At 40.4% G+C, this 18316-nt stretch overlaps 1 protein-coding gene across 7 annotated transcripts in view; it reads right to left on the bottom strand.

The window, feature by feature from the left end:
* ST7 (suppression of tumorigenicity 7) overlaps window positions 1-18316 on the bottom strand; it is a 327721-nt gene that overhangs the window by 153321 nt on the left and 156084 nt on the right. For 6 of the 7 annotated variants that reach the window (XR_009454691.1, XM_059711621.1, XM_059711624.1 and 3 more), the window contains exons 3-5: window positions 17326-17485; window positions 4396-4450; window positions 3641-3756 (exon numbers count right to left, since the gene is read on the bottom strand). Coding sequence is in view for 6 of the 7 variants with exons in the window: in XM_059711621.1 (XP_059567604.1) it covers window positions 3641-3756; window positions 4396-4450; window positions 17326-17485 (331 nt within the window). In the remaining variant the exon portion in view is untranslated. The remainder of the gene's footprint in view (window positions 1-3640; window positions 3757-4395; window positions 4451-17325; window positions 17486-18316) is intronic. The other variant, XM_059711627.1, reaches the window with a different exon arrangement.

Genomic DNA, 18316 nt, shown 5'->3' with positions numbered 1-18316 from the left:
TTGTAGTTTCAGGTGTACACCTCCCTGATTAGACATTACATCATTTACTAAGTGATCATCATGATAAATCTCACACCCATCTGGCACCATACATAGTTATTAGAATATCATTGACTATCATATTCCCTATATTGTACGTTACATCCCCATGACAATACTGTAACAACCAATTTGTACTTCTTTTTTTTTCTTTATTGATTAAGGTATTACATATGTGTCTTTATCCCCCCATTACCCCCCCCCCACCCCCCGACTCATGCCCTCACCCCCCTGGTGTCTGTGTCCATTGGTTAGGCTTATATGCATGCATACAAGTCCTTTGGTGATCACTCCCCCCTACCCCCACCCTCCCCTACCTTCCCTCTGAGGTTTGATGGTCTGATCAATGCTTCTGTGTCTCTGGATCTGTTTTTGTTCATCAATTTATGTTGTTCATTATATTCCACAAATAAGTGAGATTATGTGGTATTTATCTATGACTGGCTTATTTTGCTTAGCATAATGCTCTCCACTTCCATCCATGCTGCTGCAAATGGTAAGAATTCCTTCTTTTTTACCACAGCATAGTATTCCATTGTGTAGACGTACCACAGTTTTCTAATCCATTCATCTGCTGATGGGCACTTAGGCTGTTTCCAAATCTTAGCTATGGTAAATTGTGCTGCTATGAACACAGGGGTGCATATATCCTTTCTGATTGGTGTTTCTAGTTTTGGGGGATATATTCCTAGAAGTGGGATCACTGAGTCAAAGGGGAGTTCCATTTTCAGTTTTTTGAGGACACTCCATACTGTTCTCCACAGTGGCTACAATTTGTACCTCTTAATCCCTTCACCTTTTTCACCTCTCCTCATCCCCCCAACCTCCTCCCATTTGGCAACCATAAAAATGTTCCCTGTAACTATGAGTCTGTTTCTGTTCTGCTTGTTTGTTTTGTTTTTAAGATTCGGTTGTTGGTAGATATGTATTTATTGCCATTTTAATGTTAATATTTTTTCTTTTTTTTCCTTCTTTTTTTTAAATCCTCACCAAAGGATATGTTTTCATTGATTTTTTTAGAGAGAGGAAGGGAGGGGGAGAGAAACATCGATGTGAGAGAGAAACACTGATTGGCTGCACCCTGACCAGGGATCAACTAGGGACTGAACTCAAAACCTGGTTATGTGTCCTGACCAGGAATTGACCCGAGAACATTTGGTGCATTGGACGACGCTACAACCAACTGAGCTACACTAGCCTGGGCTGCTACTTCTTTTTAAAAAAGACCCTTTAACATTTCATGTAATGAACTCCGTTAGTTTTATCTTGGAAGCTCTTTATCTGTCCTTCAATTCTACATGATACCTTTGCCGGGTAGATCAATCTTCATTGTAGGTCCTTGTTTTCATCACTTTGAATATTTCTCACCAATCCTCTCTGGTCTGCAAGGTTTCTGCTGAGAAATCAGCTGACAGTCCTATGGAAGCTCCCCTATAAGTAACAAATGGCTTTTCCCCTGCTGCTTTTAAGATTCTGTCTTTACCTGTTGGATTTTAATTATGATGTGCCTTGGTGTGGGTTCATCTTGTTTGGAACTCTGCACTTCCTGGGCTTGTATGTCTATTCTCCTCATCAAGTTAGGGAAGTTTTCTGTCATTATTTTTTCAAGTTTTCAATTTCTTTCTCTCTCTCTTCTCCTCCCAGCACCCCCATGATGTGAATGTTGGAATGCTTGAAGTTGTCCCAGAGGCTCCTTAAACTTTTATATTTTTTAAATTCTTTTTTCTTTCTGCTGTTCTGATTGGATGTCTTTTGATTCTTATCTTCCAAATCTCTGATTTGATCTTGGGCTTTTATCTACCCCACTGTTGATTCCCTGTAATTTATTCTTCATTTCAGTTAGTGTATTCTTCACTTTTGACTGGTTCTTTTTTATGTTTTCTATCTCCGTTTTTATGCTTCCTATTCCTTGGTTGAATGAAGTTCATCTACTCTTCCCCTAAGTTCATTGAGCATTCTTATAACCAATGTTTTGAACTCTACGTCTAGTAGATTGCTTATCTCCATCTTGTTTAGTTCTTTTTCTGGAGTTTTGTTCTAGTCTTTCATTTGGGACGTGTTTCTTCGTTTCCTCATTTTGGCAGCCTCCTTTTGTTTGTTTCCATGTATTAGATAGAGCTGCTACACCTCCCATGGTGGGTAGATGTTCTGTAGGATTCAGTGGCACTCCCTCCCTAATCACCTAATCTGGGCACTTGAGGTGCACCCCCAATGTAGTCTGTGTACACCCTCCTCTGGTAGTTGAGCCTTGACTGCTGTTGGCACATCAATGGGAGGGATTTTCCCCAGTCCGATTAGCTACAAGGACTATCTACAACCACCAACCTGTGGCCACTGTGGAGGAGCAGCTGTGCAGGGTTCAACCTCACAGAGCAGGACTTTCTTCAGCAAGGCTCTGATACCTGCTAAGTACACCCCTTGAGGTGTAGCTTGTGGAGGTGTTTGGGTGGTGACACTTCGATGTGTTCTGAGGCTGTCCATTGGGGCCTTCTGGGAGGTGTAGGCCAAGGTCAGCTGCTGCCCATGTTCTGCCCAGGGCCACCCGGCATGAACTACAAAGGAATCTTCAGAAGGCTGCTACTTGTGCTGGACTTAGGTGCCCTGATGAGGCCAAGCTGTGAACCAAGGTCGGCTGCCACTAGTGCCAGGCCTGGGGCCACTTAATGAGAAGTATGGGGCTCGGTAAGGCCAGATACTGCTTTTTGGAGAGATTTTAGGAAACTCTGCAGCATGAGGCAAGACAGGCCATTGGTATGAAAAAGCCACTGGAAACAGCTTGGGTGGGCCCAAAAGTTGGGTGGTGTGGGGCTTCAGGGAATCACCAGGGAGGGACAAACAGTGTGAGCCAGGCTGACGGAGTCTCATATATGGCACCTATCTGTTGGTTCTGTCGGGAAAGGGTTCAGAAAATTAACAATGGCCTCTGCCAGCACTTCTGTCTGTGAGAAAGCTGCTCCCTCCACCCCCAGCTCTTATCTCAATGCCAGACGATTCAGTTCCTCCCTATATGTTATATGCCTGGTGCCTTCCAAGCTGCTGCCCCAGCGCTGGAGGTCAGTAGGAATGAGTCTAAGTCCATGCACTGGCCCTTTAAGAGGAACTCTCTGGGGCTCCAGCAGCCTTCTGTCTCCCTCAGCTTCAATCCCCACTGGTTTTTATAGCTAGAAGTTATGGGAACTTCTCTTCCCCGCACTAGAACCCTGGGCTGGCAGGCCTGGTGTGGGCTGGGACCCCTGGCTCCTCAGGGGGACCTCTGGAGCTGACATATCCCTCCTCATCTGCCACATATGGGTACAGGATCAGCCTATTCCACACATCTCCACCCCTCCTCCCGGACTTGATGTGGCTTCTTATTTAATTCCCTAGCTGTAGGACTTCCATTCAGTCAGATTTCAGGCAGTTCTGAAGTTTAGCTGTAATTTTGATATAGTTGTAGGAGGAGGCAGTGCTGTGTTTAACTATGCAGCCATCTTGACCGGAAGTACCAATTCCTTGGGGAGGTGTTTGGGTGTTATAGAGCAGATATTCTAAAAGTAATAAGCTTACTACTTAAATAAAAAAAACCCTCTCACTCAGCAACTAACTAAAGGATTTTCCGTACTTGCATCTGCAGGGCGCAGATGGTCCGAGTCACAAGTAAAGAACGTCTGGTGGTCCTGGGCAGAGAGATTCATGTCATAGTAAGTCAGGGGTTCTCGTCCTGTCACCCACGTGTACCTGTAAAGGGGAAGTAAAAGAGTCAAACACCTTTGAGAAAGGAAAGCATGGCTTACAAAATATTAATCTGCATAGGAAGTGAAATATAAACCATTAACTGAGTACTAAAACAGCTTTGCCAATGAATAAAAATATACATATTTTTTAGTCATCTTATTCTTTCTTTAGGAAGAAAGGATAGAATCAGCAGAAACATTTTCCTGTATTTGTAGGTTAACACTTTACTAGCACTAGCTAATGAAAACCTTGCCTAATTAATATTATAGGCAGATTTCCCCAAAGCTATGACAATTCTGGTTTGCCTAATTACTCTGCAAAATTAAATTTCAACATTACTTCTGTGGCATCTTTATAACCATGTTCCAGGTAAGCTTCAAAATATTTTGTCTGTATAATATATAATGAAAAGAATGACTATAATAAAAACTTTCCAAAAACTACATATTTTTGTACATTATCCCAATTTCAATGCTAAAATATTTATACAACAGAAAAATCAAAACATTTGAGAACTGTATCAAAGAATAGAAGCCCTAAACAGACTCTTCCAATGACCCCTAAATGAACCAGCAAAAATATTTGCTGCTGTCTTCGCTCTCTGAATTACTCATTTGTTTCCCAAACTGTCAAAATGCTTACCGATTATATTCAGCGCCCCGAAATAAATTTAGTGGATTTCGCCATACTTTGCATTCTGCAATGAAGAGAATTATTAAAATGTTACACATAGTTCTGAGACTCTACAGCTACAAGCTAATTAATTCAGCAAAACACCCTTCCTGGCATTGATAAGATAATTTTATTCTCTATCTTCTACAAGGGAAGCAACATGGAAAAACGGGGTGATTGATTAATCAGGAAATGTAGTTCAGGCACCAGGACTTTGGAAAATTTCACCTAATCTCTCTGAGCTCAAGTTTCTTCATTTATTAAATCAAGGAATGTGCCAAAATCAGCTAGTTTATAATTTCTACAATCATTTCAAGAGGTCTAAATAGATTCTATAAGTTTACTTCTAAAGTTATAGGTAGAAGTACTTTCTGTTACTCTAAAATATATCTTATAATAACTTTATATATAATAAACAAAACTGAAGCTCTATAGTATAATATGCAAAGAGCCCTAGATTTCTAATTAGGGGTCTATGTCATATTGATTTTGTGGTAATTCACCAAAATGCTTTTACACTGTCATAAAGGATTGATAGGATAATTAATACAGTTAACATTAATGTAGGGAGAAAGGCCATGAAATTAAATCGTTTTAAAGCATTTAACATTGCTTACCTAGCCAGATGCATTCATCATCATAGTAACATCATTATGTTAGCATGTACTAATAGATTATACATCTTTATTATACAAGGACCACAAAAATTTAGAATCACAGGACTTAACTTAGGAAAGTCAATCATTAGCTCTTAGGATTGTGTAATAGTAAGTGCAAGGGTAACAAACTAACAGATAGCCTATGATTAAGACTTTCTACTGATTCAAAATACTACATTTCTTTGGATGAATAATGTTTTATTAGAAAATAAAATTAGTTAATAGTACTTAAAACATCCATGTGTGTGTGTGTTCACCCAAAAATCACACCTAAATATATATATGCATAAAAGTAAGCAATTATTGTAGAGATCAAAGGAACATTAAAGGCCATGGATAAGACATTAAGATTCTACCCTTAGTCCTATTATATTCAGTATCCATTTTTTCACCCACCCACCTACCAACTCACCCTCCCATCCATCCAATGAGCACTGAAGAGGTAACCATTATTACAATACAATGTGAAAATGAAAAACATGAAGCACTATGGAAACACTAAGCAATCGCAATAAATTGTTAAGAATATGGAATGAAGGGTGTACACATAACATGAAGACATGTTTTATTTAAAAGAGATTAATGTATCTTTAAATTAGCACAGGATTGCACTTAAAATGTGCTCAATATTTATAAACAATGGCCCTAAGTTTTCTGTCACTTAGTTTAACTTGTCATTTAGGAAATGATCTTTGCTCATTTCAGCATCTTTGAATTGTATTCCTAAGAAATTGAAATTCAGTGGCTGTCACTTCACATGGCACTAACTAAAAAATCATGCTTCCCTTAAATAATTACCTTTCTCCCCAACAAGAAGTCCCTAAGAGGTGTCATTAGCACACGCCAGATCATGGCTTGAATCATACTGGTGAGCCAAACAACCATGATCATTGTCCTTGTGGCTATTATAATTCTTAGGTCCTTACCATTCCCAACTCCTCCTCATAGGACGTCGTTCAAGATTCAAAGTGCTTTTCTTAAAACTTCATAAATATTGCAAGTTTTGTAGTTAGCATACAATAAACATACACACGGGTTTATGCACAAAGATGCTCATGGTAGTATTATTTACAACAAAACAGGTACATTTGGGGAGATGCCTCTCCTTCAATGAATTTCATCTGAAATATTAGTAAAAAGGTTATGGCAACTAATTTGTCTCCAGCAAATATGTCATTATATTGACCGGAAGGATAAGCACCGTTCAAATATGAATTGGCAAATTATAAAGCAAACTATCTTCAAGTAAAAGTTCAATCCAACTTTATATATTGTATGCAAATAAAAGCATTTCTAAATAAAAATTACTGTATAAATAGTAGGTATACCTAAAGTATTATCTGAAGATGAGCAGTATCTGAAGATGCTATATTTATTTAGGAAGTGCCAAAATATAGCCAGCAGGGGGTGCTAGAAACACTCTGAAATACTTTTTATGCCTTCTATTAGGGAACTGAACTTTAAAAAAAAAAGGCATTGAGAACTACAGATTGCCAGTTATAAAAAAGTCATGGGGATGTAAATTACAGCACAGAAAATATAGTCAATAATATTGGAATATTGTATGGTGTCAGATGGGTACTATACTTACTGGGGTGATCACTTCATAATTATATTGTATATACTTGAAACTAATGTGTTATTATATATCAACTGTAATTTAAAAAAAATTTTTTAAAGGAATACAATTTACTAAAACAAAGAACTCGGGAGAGGGAGATGGGCAGTCTTCACCTTTCATAAAAAAGGACTCAAGCCCTAGCCAGTTTGGCTCAGTGGATAGAGTATCCGTCTGTGGACTGAAGGGTCTTGGGTTCGATTCTAGTCAAGGGCCTATGCCAGGTTATGGGCTCGATCCCCAGTTGGGGGTGAGCAGGAGGCAGCCGATCAATGGTTTTCTCTCATCATTGATGTTTCTCTCTCCCCCTCTCCCTTCCTCTCTGAAATCAATAAAAAAATATTTTTTTTAAAAAAGGACTCAATAATATTATTTAAACTGAAACACAGTAGTAAAAATATCAAAATCATTGTTAATATTAGTGTCATATATGTGGTCTGTAGTCAGTTTCTCCAACTATCCTTGAACCTTAGAAAATAGGAGTGTAAAAAATGTAAAATGTTCTGAATGATAAAAATAAACATGACGAAATATGTAAGAAACGTCTTCATTAGCTATACCCTTCAAATTAAGGGTGCAGGGAAGGTATAATTTTCCTTTAAGAATAAGCAATCTGGCCCGACCAGTGTGATTCAGTCAACCTATGCATCAATAGGTTGCCGGTTTGATTCCCTGTCAGGGCACATGCCCAGGTTGCAGGCATGATCCCAGGTGGGGGCATGCAGGAGGCAGCCAATCAATGTTTCCCCTCTCATCGATGTTTCTATCTTTCGCTCCCTCTCCCTTTCTTTCCTCTGTCTGTAAAAGTTAATAAAAAAATATTAAAAAATAAAAAAGAATAAGCAATCTAGAGGTCAAATATGAACACATGTCAAAGTTTCACTTCATATTAGATCATAACTATACTAATTTCTTCTTTGCTGCTCTATTTCATAATCTTATCTTTACCACAAAAAACTTTAATTTGGAATCACTCTAGGGAACCTAACCCATAAATATCAGACTGCCTGATGGTTTCATGATATAGACAAAGGTTAAAAATGCCGAACATATTAGAATATGAAGATTTAAGTCAGAAAATTAAACTCAGGTCTCTAGAGGTAAAAGTTTTTTCCAGAGGAGTTCAAGTTTCTTATCTTATTTGTGCCTTTGAGGAATAAATTCCTTAAGACACAAAAGTTTATCTCCAAAAGAAGATAAACTCCAAATTTTCCATTAATACCAACCGTTTCAATACTCTTTAGAGGCACTCAAAATTAACTAACACTCCTTCAAGGGCTTGCTAACATCATTAATAGTTCAGTTTTAAATGTGCCCCTGATACAATAAACATGTCCTCTATGCTTCCTTCCATCTGCAGCAGTCTACAGTCAAGTCTTTGCCCGCAACTGCTGACAGACATGTTCAGACTTCGGCATGCAGGCAAGAATGCAATTACAGAAAGAAGAGCAGTATATAATAGAATAGCACTTAGTTCCCAGAGCCTACAGAACAGATTTTTCCCCCTTGTCATAATGGGATGCTAAGTTTCTGTGTAGGACACAAAGAATATTAAAAAAAAAATAGTACCCATCACCAAGGACTTTAAATGCTCCCATCTTTTCTTCAGTCTTCCTTCTCACCATTCCCTACTAAAACTTCTCATCTCGATGATGCTTACTTCATGCCTTTTCAGATTCAGTTACTCCACTGGAATGCCTACCCATCACTCATAGGACTGTGTGGTTGAAACATGTAGAGAGGAGCTATTATGCATTCGTCCCTGCACTAGGCCCCGTATTACAAAAAAAAAAGTTTGTTATAAAGAGGACGTTCTAGAGCCTTGGTAGAAAACTAAGAAGGGCACTGAACCATTATCTGACAGTCAACTGAAGAAGCTCTATAGCTGGAACAAATGTTTTGAGAGAACCAAAGACTTTCCCTTTGTCACAATCTTTAAGGAAAAAGAGAACTTAATTCTCAGGAAAATGAAAATGTTCTAATGTCATGGGACTTTTAATAACATGGAAGAAAATATTCTACATACAACTTATTTAATTCTGAAAACATTTTCCCCCTAAATTAAAAAAATTATATATATACTAGAGGCCCGGTGCACAAAAATTTGTGCACTCGGGGGGAAGGGGGGGTCCCTTAGCCCAGCCTGGGCCCTCTCGCAGTCTGGGACCCCTTGGGAGATAACGACCTGCTGGCTTAGGCCTGCTCCCGGGTGGCAGAGGGCAGGCCCAATCCCTAGGTGCAGCCCCTGGTCGGGCTCAGAGCAGGGCCGATTGGGGGGTTGGGGCACCACCCCCTGTCACACTCAAGGCAGGGTCAATGGGGAGGTTGCAGCGTGACCCCCTGTCACACATAGAGCAGGGCCAATCCGGGGGTTGGGGCACTGCCCCCTGTCACACACAGAGCAGGGCCCATCAGGGGGGTTGGGGCTCCGTACCCTGTCATGCACAGAGCAGGGCCCATCAGGGGTTTGGGGAGCTCCCTCCTGTCACGCACAGAGCAGGGCCCATCAGGGGGTTGAGGAGCTCCCCCCGTCACTCACAGAGTAGGTCCGATAGGGGAGTTGGGGCACCATCCCCTGTCACACACAGAGCAGGGCGGATCAGTGGGTTGGGGCGCCGCCCTCTATCACCCACAGAGCAGGGCCAATCAGGTGATTGGGGCGCCGCCACTGTCACACTCAGGGCAGGGCCGATAGGGAGGTTATGGCTCTACCCCGTCACACACAGAGCAGGGCCCGTGGGGGGGGAGCGGGGGGGGTTGGGGCGCCACCCTCTATCACCCACAGAGCAGGGACGATCAGGGGGTTGGGGCACCGCCACTCTCACACTCAGGGCAGGGCCGATGGGGAGGTTATGGCTCTACCCCGTCACACACAGAGCAGGGCCGATCAGGGTGTTTGGGCGCTGCCCCCTGTCACGCTGATCCCAGTGCCGGGAGGCCTCGCGGCTCTGCTGATCCCGGTGCTGGGAGGCATATTACCCTTTTACTATATAGAATAGAGGCCTGGTGCATGGGTAGGGGCCAGCTGGTTTGCCCTGAAGGGTGTCCTGGATCAGGGTGGGGGTCCCCACTGGGGTGCCTGGCCAGCCTGGGTGAGGGGATGATGGCTGTTTGCAGCTGGTCACACACCCTTCAGGGTGGAGGTCCCCACTGGGGTGCCTGGCCAGTCTGGGTGAGGGGCTGTTTTCAGGCTGGGGGTGACTGAACTCCCAAACGCTCCTTTTTTCCTTTTTTTTTTATTTATTCTGGGCCAGCTTTAGCTTGAGGCTTGGCTCCAGCTCTTAGGCCTCCGCTCCTGAAAGTAGGTTTCTGGCCTTTGCATACAATGTTGTGAATCTGCTGGCTGAAGTCTGGCAGTATTTGTTAAAATGTTTGAAACTGCAGGCTCAGAGGCCTGCAGCCGCAGGCGGGGAACGTTGGTTTCCTCCGTCACTGAGGCAACCAAGCCTCATGTTAGTTTCAAGCTGCCTGGCTGCCAGCCGCCATCTTGGCTGACAGTTAATTTGCATATCTCGCTGATTAGCCAATGAAAAGGGTAGCGGTCGTACGCCAATTACCATGTTTCTCTTTTATTAGTGTAGGTATGTGTGTGTGTGTGCGTGTATATATATATATATATATATACACGCACACACACACACATACATATGAGGCCCAATGCATGAAATTCATGCAACAGTAGGCCTTCCTTCCACTGGCTGTGGCACTGGCTTCCCTCTGGTACCCAGAACCCGGGCTTCCCTCCAGCTGCCCCAGCTTTGTCTGGAAGGTCGTCCGGAAGAACATCTGGTCTAATTAGCATATTATGCTTTTATTATATACTAGAAGCCCAGTGCACGAATTCGTGCATGGGTGGGATCCTTTGGCCTGGCCGGCAACTGGGGCAATTGGGGCCGATCGGGGCCAGCCGGCCAGAGGGAGGGACTGCGGGAGGTTGGTCAGCTTTGGGAGGTTGGCTGTGGTCAGTGCATTGTCATAATGACTGGTCGACCGGTTGTTTGTTCGACGGGTCATAATCGTCGCTTAGGCATATATATATATCCCACTCCTGGGGTCCTCAAATATGTAAATTACTAATTCATAGCCTAGGAAGATTTCTTATACTAAAAGTTACCATCTCTTCCCAGAGTTCAACATCTGACCATGACGGTAATATTATTATCATGAACAATAGCAACAGCAACTTTTGTTACAGCTATAAGCTTGATTTTCATTTGAGCCTTTTTATAAAGGGTCTTAAAGCTCAAGTTATTTATAACCCTTACATAATTTAGTGAAGGGAGCATATAGTGGGCCCTTTTCACAGAAGTAAAGAGTAAAGCATAGAAAAGCTACATAATTTCCCAAGGTTCACATTAATTGAGATTAAAGCCTGGTGTCCAGAGTGCCCAACAATTACCCACTGTATGCAACAGACCCGTTACCCTACAACATCATATTTTTTAAATTCTGTGCCTTCATCAGAATAATACTTTTAAACATTTTAGCTCCAAAGTATAACAGAAAAGAGCCCTAACTAAAGTTCAACAGATATGTTAGAACAATCAAGATTTGCCTGGCCGGTGTTGCTCAATGGTTGAGTGATGACCTATGAACTGAGAAGTCACCGGTTTGATTCCAGTTCAAGGGCTCATGTCCAGATTCTGAGCTCAATCCCCAGTAAGGGGAGTGCAGGAGGCAGCCAATCAATGTTTCTCTCTCTCCCTCTCCCTGCCTCTTTCTCTAAAATCGATAAAAACATATTTTTTAAAAAACAAGATTAACCCCAACCAAGTCAATTTCAGAAATGAGCATCATATGGGTAAATTTTAAGCAATCATCAAGAATAACAAAATATTCATTATCTTAAATAATTAAGCTTTAACTGCTTTCATAACGTTTCAAAATAATTATTTAAACAATTATTAGAAGTCACAAAGTAACATGTAGATAGCTTTCAATTCAAAAATATGTTACTCCCTAAATCAATCAACCCTACCAAATAATGTGGAAATTGTGAATAAATGTTCACCAGGGACTAATGTTCACCATTTAACTAGAAATATAATCTATACCAGACATAAATTTTAGTGGCAAAATATTTTAAAAGACGTAATGAGCATTGGCTAAGAGAATCATTTTCAACACATACACAGATTTTGGCAAGTACAAACTGGTTTTCCCCTGATTGAGACTCTTGCAGAGCAACTCCCAGGGTCCTTGACATGTAGCAATTTGCAGTTTTGCTGAGGGATATATCTGAAATGTAAGCACTGAAAGGTCTGGTTATAACAATGAGTCACTGAACTAGTAATAACCTAGCTGAACCCTCGGCCGTATCTCAGTCCTTCCCATCAGATTCATAAAGAAGTCATTTCAAATGGAGAACACTGCCAAATGGTTGTCCTCTGACTTGATATTGCTGCATGATTTCATTTAATCCGAAGACTACTCTATGAAGTTGATACTATCATTATTTCCATGTGTGAAAATTAACATATTAAGGAAGGTTCAAGTCACTTGCCCAAGGTCACAACCTATAAGCAATGGAGAGATTAGGGCCTCAATGGACTGACCCAAGAGCCTGAGCTCTCAAACATCAGCAATCCTGCCACTGAGCTGTATTTTGGCTAATGTCACGTCAGCAATAATGTTATATAATAGAGTACAGGGTTTTAATCAAATGATTCTGTTTAATTGCTTAATAATTGCATTAGTCTTGAGTTTATAGACCTCACAGAGGATCTGGACTAAATTTTTGAGTAAGTACTTAAGATCTTGGACTTTGAAGTAAAACCATCCAAGTTACCACCAATGTGACCTTGGGCAGATGACTTAACCTTCCTGTACCTCAGCTCCCTCAACTGTAAAATAGAGACTATAATCTTTGCTTCGTGGGGTTATTGTGAGGATTAAATGAGTTAATACATGTAAAGCTGATAGTAGGCACTAAGAGTGTTAGTTATTATTATTTGAACTATATGGCTTCCTATGGGGAAAATTATTTGCTCTAGTGTTATGAGAATTAAAGGTCTATGAAGGTCTTAGAATATATCTTAGCCCTCTACATGAGTTTCTTCATATCCATTGCTTTTCTTTAATTTATTATCTGTATTTAATCAGTGCTTGAACTGCCTCTAGTGATATAATACTGTAATTTAAAACTCCATATGAAATTTTTTAAAAGTTTTAGATAAAAGATAAATACCTTATACAGATTACATGAGAGTAAAATGAGATGATTGGTGACAGGAAGCCAAATGACTACAACCAGTTTGTCTAAAGATCCAATTCTATTCAAGAGGCTATTAAAGTGTCTCAGAGAATTTAAACTTGACTTTGGCAAAGATACTTCTCACGTGATGGAACACCCTGCACTTTTCCAAATATCTTGAAGGAACTGAGCACTGCAAATCTTGTCTTTATAGCATCTTATTTGAGAACAGGGAAAATTATCAAGCAGATGTTTCCATAAACCCAAATTTAGAATGTTATTGGGCCATGAGAATCTATTCCCTTAAGACAGGGAGAGGTTGGCCATGTTTTAAATCCCTATGCATCATCAACTCAAAAGCTAACTTGAATTAAAAAATGGCAGCAGATGACATGGCAAATATATCAGCAGGATTTATCAGAAACTGTGTATTTGTGAGAAAAATAGCAAATAACACAAAATAAGTGAAATGTTCATAAATATTGGCCTAAGTCAAACAATCTAAAATTTGGCTATATTAAGATAAAGATCACTGCAAATTTTGAGAGGGTCTGCACTCAGGTCAATTTGCATTGATCCAAATGTTAAACAAATATATGAACAGTCTGCCCTGGAACAATCACAAACTTCCCACTCCCCACTCCCCACTCCCCACTCCCCCCACCCCAAATTATTCTAATGTAGGCTAGGTCTTTCAGCTTTTAATCAAAACAAATTATTCTTTATAAAAAGAGCTAGACTATGAGTTTCATATAGACTAATGTTTATAACTAGTATTTTCAGTTTATTTTTAGCTTTTTCAATGATTTTCTCAAATAAGCAATGTCATTCAAGTGTCTTTGCCAATGCCCAATGGGACTTTGTTAGCCATGTTGTATTTCATGGAAGATTCAACAAAGAACTGTCTTGTGATGTGCCAAGAAATTCAATAGATTCACCCTTCTGTTACTAAGGCAACAGTCATTTTTAAGGCAATAGGAATTTTTAAACAAATTATTTTAACAAAATATTTTTATTACCTTCAGTTTTGACCTACTTTTCCTTTTATACTTAGCTGAAACCAGACTATAGAAAGTGATTAAGGATAGAGATAAGCACAGACAATTTTATAATACTTTTATTAAAAAATAAAAATCAGCCTTGACCAGTTTGGCTCAGTGGATAGAGCACTGGCCTGCGGACTGAAGGGTCCCAGGTTCGATTCCAGTCAAGGGCATGTACCTTGGTTGTGGGCACATCCCCAGTAGGGGGTGTGCAGGAGGCAGCTGATCGATGTTTCTCTCTCATCGATGTTTCTAACTCTCTATCCCTCTCCCTTCCTCTCTGTAAAAAATCAATAAAATATATTTTAAAAAATAAAAATAAAAATCACCAAAAGAAAAAAGAGAAAATGGTATTACTCCCATGGTATCTGGTATTTCCAAACCATCATACATACATGTTTGTTGGCCTGAGTTAGCCAAATATTAGAAACCCAATGTCAAGGAGAACTGTGCAGACTGGGCTCTAAAAATACTTATGCCTGGCCGGTGTGGCTCAGTGGTTGAGCACTGACCTATGAACCATGAGCTCACGGTTGGATTCCTGGTCAGGGCATCAATCCCCAGTAGGAGGTGTGCAGGAGGCAGCTGATGGATGATTCTCTCTTATCACTGATGTTTCTACCTCTCTCTCCCTATCCCTTCCTCTCTGAAATTAATAGAAAAATATATTTTTAAAATGCTTAGGATAATTTCAATTTGCCTAAATATAACTATATAGTATGAATAGAAATATTTCATGCATAGTAGTAGATATTTAATAAATGCTAGTGGAACTGAATAATATTCAAAAGCTCAGTCTTTACCAGGTAATAACTCAGTACAAATAAAACTGGGAATTTCCATGATTATTATTGTGGACTATCTATATATATAAAAGCCTAAGTGACCATTATGACCGAATGACCGGAATGACTGGTCGACCGGTCACTATGACATGCACTGACCACCAGGGGGCAGACCCTCAATGCAGGAGCTGCCCCCTGGTGGTCAGTGCGCTCCCAGAGCAGGAACACTGCTCAGCCAGAAGCCGTACTCAAGGCTGGCGAGCGCAGCTGTGGCAGTGGGAGCCTCTCCCACCTCTGTGGTAGCGCTAACAAGCCGTGGTGGCTGTGGCAGGTGCAGCAGGGCCAGGATGGGTGGCAGTGCAGCTGCACCCAGCCCCGGCTGGGGCTCTTCCCTGGCCACCTGTTGCTTTGGCACTGCTATATCTCTCAGGAGGATGTCGGACTTCCGGGTTTCAAAACCCGGCAGTCCGACATCCCCTGAGGAGTCCCGAATTGAGAGGGCACAGGCCAGGTTGAGGGACCCCACCTGTGCACAAATCCGTGCACCTGGCCTCTAGTATTTTTATAAAGGGCTTTTATTCAATGCATAAGGTTTACTCAAGGCATTCATAAAGAGAGACAGAAAAATTATAACGACAATAAGAAGAGCATGAGCTCTTTATTGCATTAAGGAATGATGTCAACAGATTTAAACTGGTTAGAGAGATAATTTTAATGAAAATAAAAACGCATTCACAATAAAGAATGGCCTCAAATGAGGCTGCTTTCTGCTTCAATCTGTTAATTTTCTACAATGTTCTGTATCATTCAAAGACTATAGTAATCAGGCAAGAGCACATTTAATCTCTGAGGTCTTCAGAGCAGATGCAAAGTGATGGCAATTATCCACAACTGCTTATGTGATGATTACTGAGTGATCAAGACTCCTCGTTAGCATAATAAGCCACACTCATTAGAGTAGCTGGTTAAAGTGATGGTTCACTTTGCTGAGGTCTCTTTTTGTTTCTTTCACAAAGTGGATGAGTTTACAAAGTCCCAGATAATTTTGTCACCTTGGTACACCAACTCTTATACATGTAACCTTTAGGAAAAAGTAAATGTGCACCTAGAGGTGCCATTGCCACGCATGGCTGGCTGGCAAAGGTGGATTAAAAGAGCACTGAACCAACACTAGGAATAAAATATATACACAATGCCACTTGAGCTTATCAGCTGCCTGTGAAATGTGGACTGAGTTATTCTAAGGAGGAAGAAAAAAACATCTAACCTAGCTCTTTAATTTCTTCCTCTTCATTCTTCGAGTGTCAGAACTTGTGCCCTCTCCTTCAAGAAGCAGAGAACCCCTCTTTTGTTCTCCACAGCACTGGATGCTCCCCTCATACAGTCAGAGAACTTAATCACTTTGTCTCCATCAGTAGACACAAGAGTTCCATGGGAACATATTATTTATAAGAACCTGTGCAAGCCCAGGTTCATATTAGGAACTTAGGAAATGTTTACTGAGCTGATCATGAGACCAAACTATAAAATTATATTCTTCCTTCTTCTGTTATGGGTGGAGAAAACACAGGCCTTGTATGTGCCCATTCATTCATTCACTGAGTTTCAACGATATGAGATACTGCAAAATGCTAGAGGTACTATAATAAAACGGTAAGTTAGAAAATTATAGTACAATTTGCCCTGGCTGGTTTTGCTCAGTGATTGGAGAGTTGGCCCTCGGACTGAAGGGTCCTGGGTTCGATTTCAGTCAAGGGCATTTACCTTGGTTGCAGGCTCAATTCCTGGCTCCAGTAAGGGGGTGTGCAAGAGGCAACCAATTGATGGGTCACTCTCACATTGATGCTTCCCTCTCTGTCTCCCCCCTTCTCTTCCACTCTCTCTAAAAATCAATGGAAAAATATCCTCAGGTGAGCATTAACAAAAAACATTTTAGTACAATTTGATAAATGTTCCTACAGGTAAAAATATTAAGAGTCAGTAAATGTGGAGAGATGTTGTACAACCTATCACAGAAGGTTTCTCCGGAGATAACATTTGAGTTGTGTTGTAAAAGTTAAGCAAACACAGGAGACAGGGAGACAGATTTCTAGGCAGAAGGTCTTCAGAAAACATGGCATGTTCAAGGAATGAAAAGGACAGAGACAGGACTGTGACAGAAGCCCAGGCAGGCAAAAATAGTTAGAAGCAGCTTATGCTGTGCGAAGGAATCTGGGCTTTATCTTCAGTGTAATGAGAACCGATGAAGACTTTTAAGCAGAGGAGCAATGTTATCAGCTCTAGTTAGACATAAAATTCTGTAATCGGCATGGAAGAAAGTTGATACATTCAATAATGTTTGAGAAACTAGGGACAAGAAGGCTGGAGACTCAAGTTTGGAATTTTGACCATTAGCTAAATCAAATGAAAGAAAAATAAAATTAAACAAGATAAATATTCCTTTCCTTGGGAGGCTTATATGATAGTTCTCTGGTAGAGGTTGTCAACTCCTTGGGAAAATAAGCTGAATTTTTCTCTGAAGTTTAATATTTAAATAACAACATTCTTACTGTCATAGAGTAATTTAGTAACCAAATTGCTGCAATAGAAGGACTTTTCATACCTGAGACACTTTGCCTGTTGGAATCTGAGTCCCCATTACTGGAGTTAGAATTGTTGGAGGAGTTGTTGTCAACCCCTCCCAGAAGGGGGCGCAAGTGGCTTACTGAGACTTGTTCAATGAATGATGTTCCATACTTGCGAAAATACCACCATTCAAATATCTAGAATAGAAAAATAGTAAGTACGATTATGGTTCTTGTTATTGTTTATGATTTTTGTATACATGCCCATAAAATATATTGCATTTACTAATTATATGTACCTTTACTAATTACATGTACCTTAAATAATTTTTATTCCAAAAATTTTGTTTATTCTAAAAATTAAAGAATTTGTAAAAGTCAAAACACCAATTATACTTTAAATTCTTAATGTTGCTTTCTCCAATTAATATTGTTTTTCTTTAAAAAATCTGCCCTGGCCAGTGTGTCTCAATTGGTTGGGTGTCTTCCTGAACACTAAAAGGTTGCTGGTTTGATTCCTGGTCAGGGCACAGGCCTGGGTTGCAGCCTCAATCCCAGGTAGGGAGTGTGCAGGAAGCAGCCAATCAATGTTCTGCTCACGTTGATGTTTCTCTCTTCCTCTCTCTCTCTCTCTCTCTCTCTCAAATCAATAAAAATATTTTTTAAAAGAAAAATCTGTATCTACAACCATGGATAAAAGAACAATGTAAGAGTTGCTCAGTATTATTTTTTTCCAAATTTACATAACAAAAGCAAAATATGCTAATTAAACTGGGCAGCCAAACGACCTTCCAGACATCCTTCCAGACGACCTTCTGGACGAACCCGGGGCTTCGAGGGCCAAGGCAAGCCACCGTGGCTGCGAGGGCGGAGCTCCTGCATGAATTACGTGCATCGGGCCTCTAGTTATTCTAATAACAAAATCATTATACCTGACAGAGAACTCAAAAATATATACAAATAAGCCAGTTTTAGAAGTATGGCTTATGAAATATTCCACCTAAGATTGTGATAAAGCCATACATACAT

The sequence above is a fragment of the Myotis daubentonii genome, chromosome 10 (genome assembly GCF_963259705.1).
Source record: "Myotis daubentonii chromosome 10, mMyoDau2.1, whole genome shotgun sequence".
Lineage (NCBI taxonomy): Eukaryota > Metazoa > Chordata > Mammalia > Chiroptera > Vespertilionidae > Myotis > Myotis daubentonii.
Note: the sequence above shows the minus strand (reverse complement) of the source record. Positions and strands in the feature narration are given on the sequence as shown.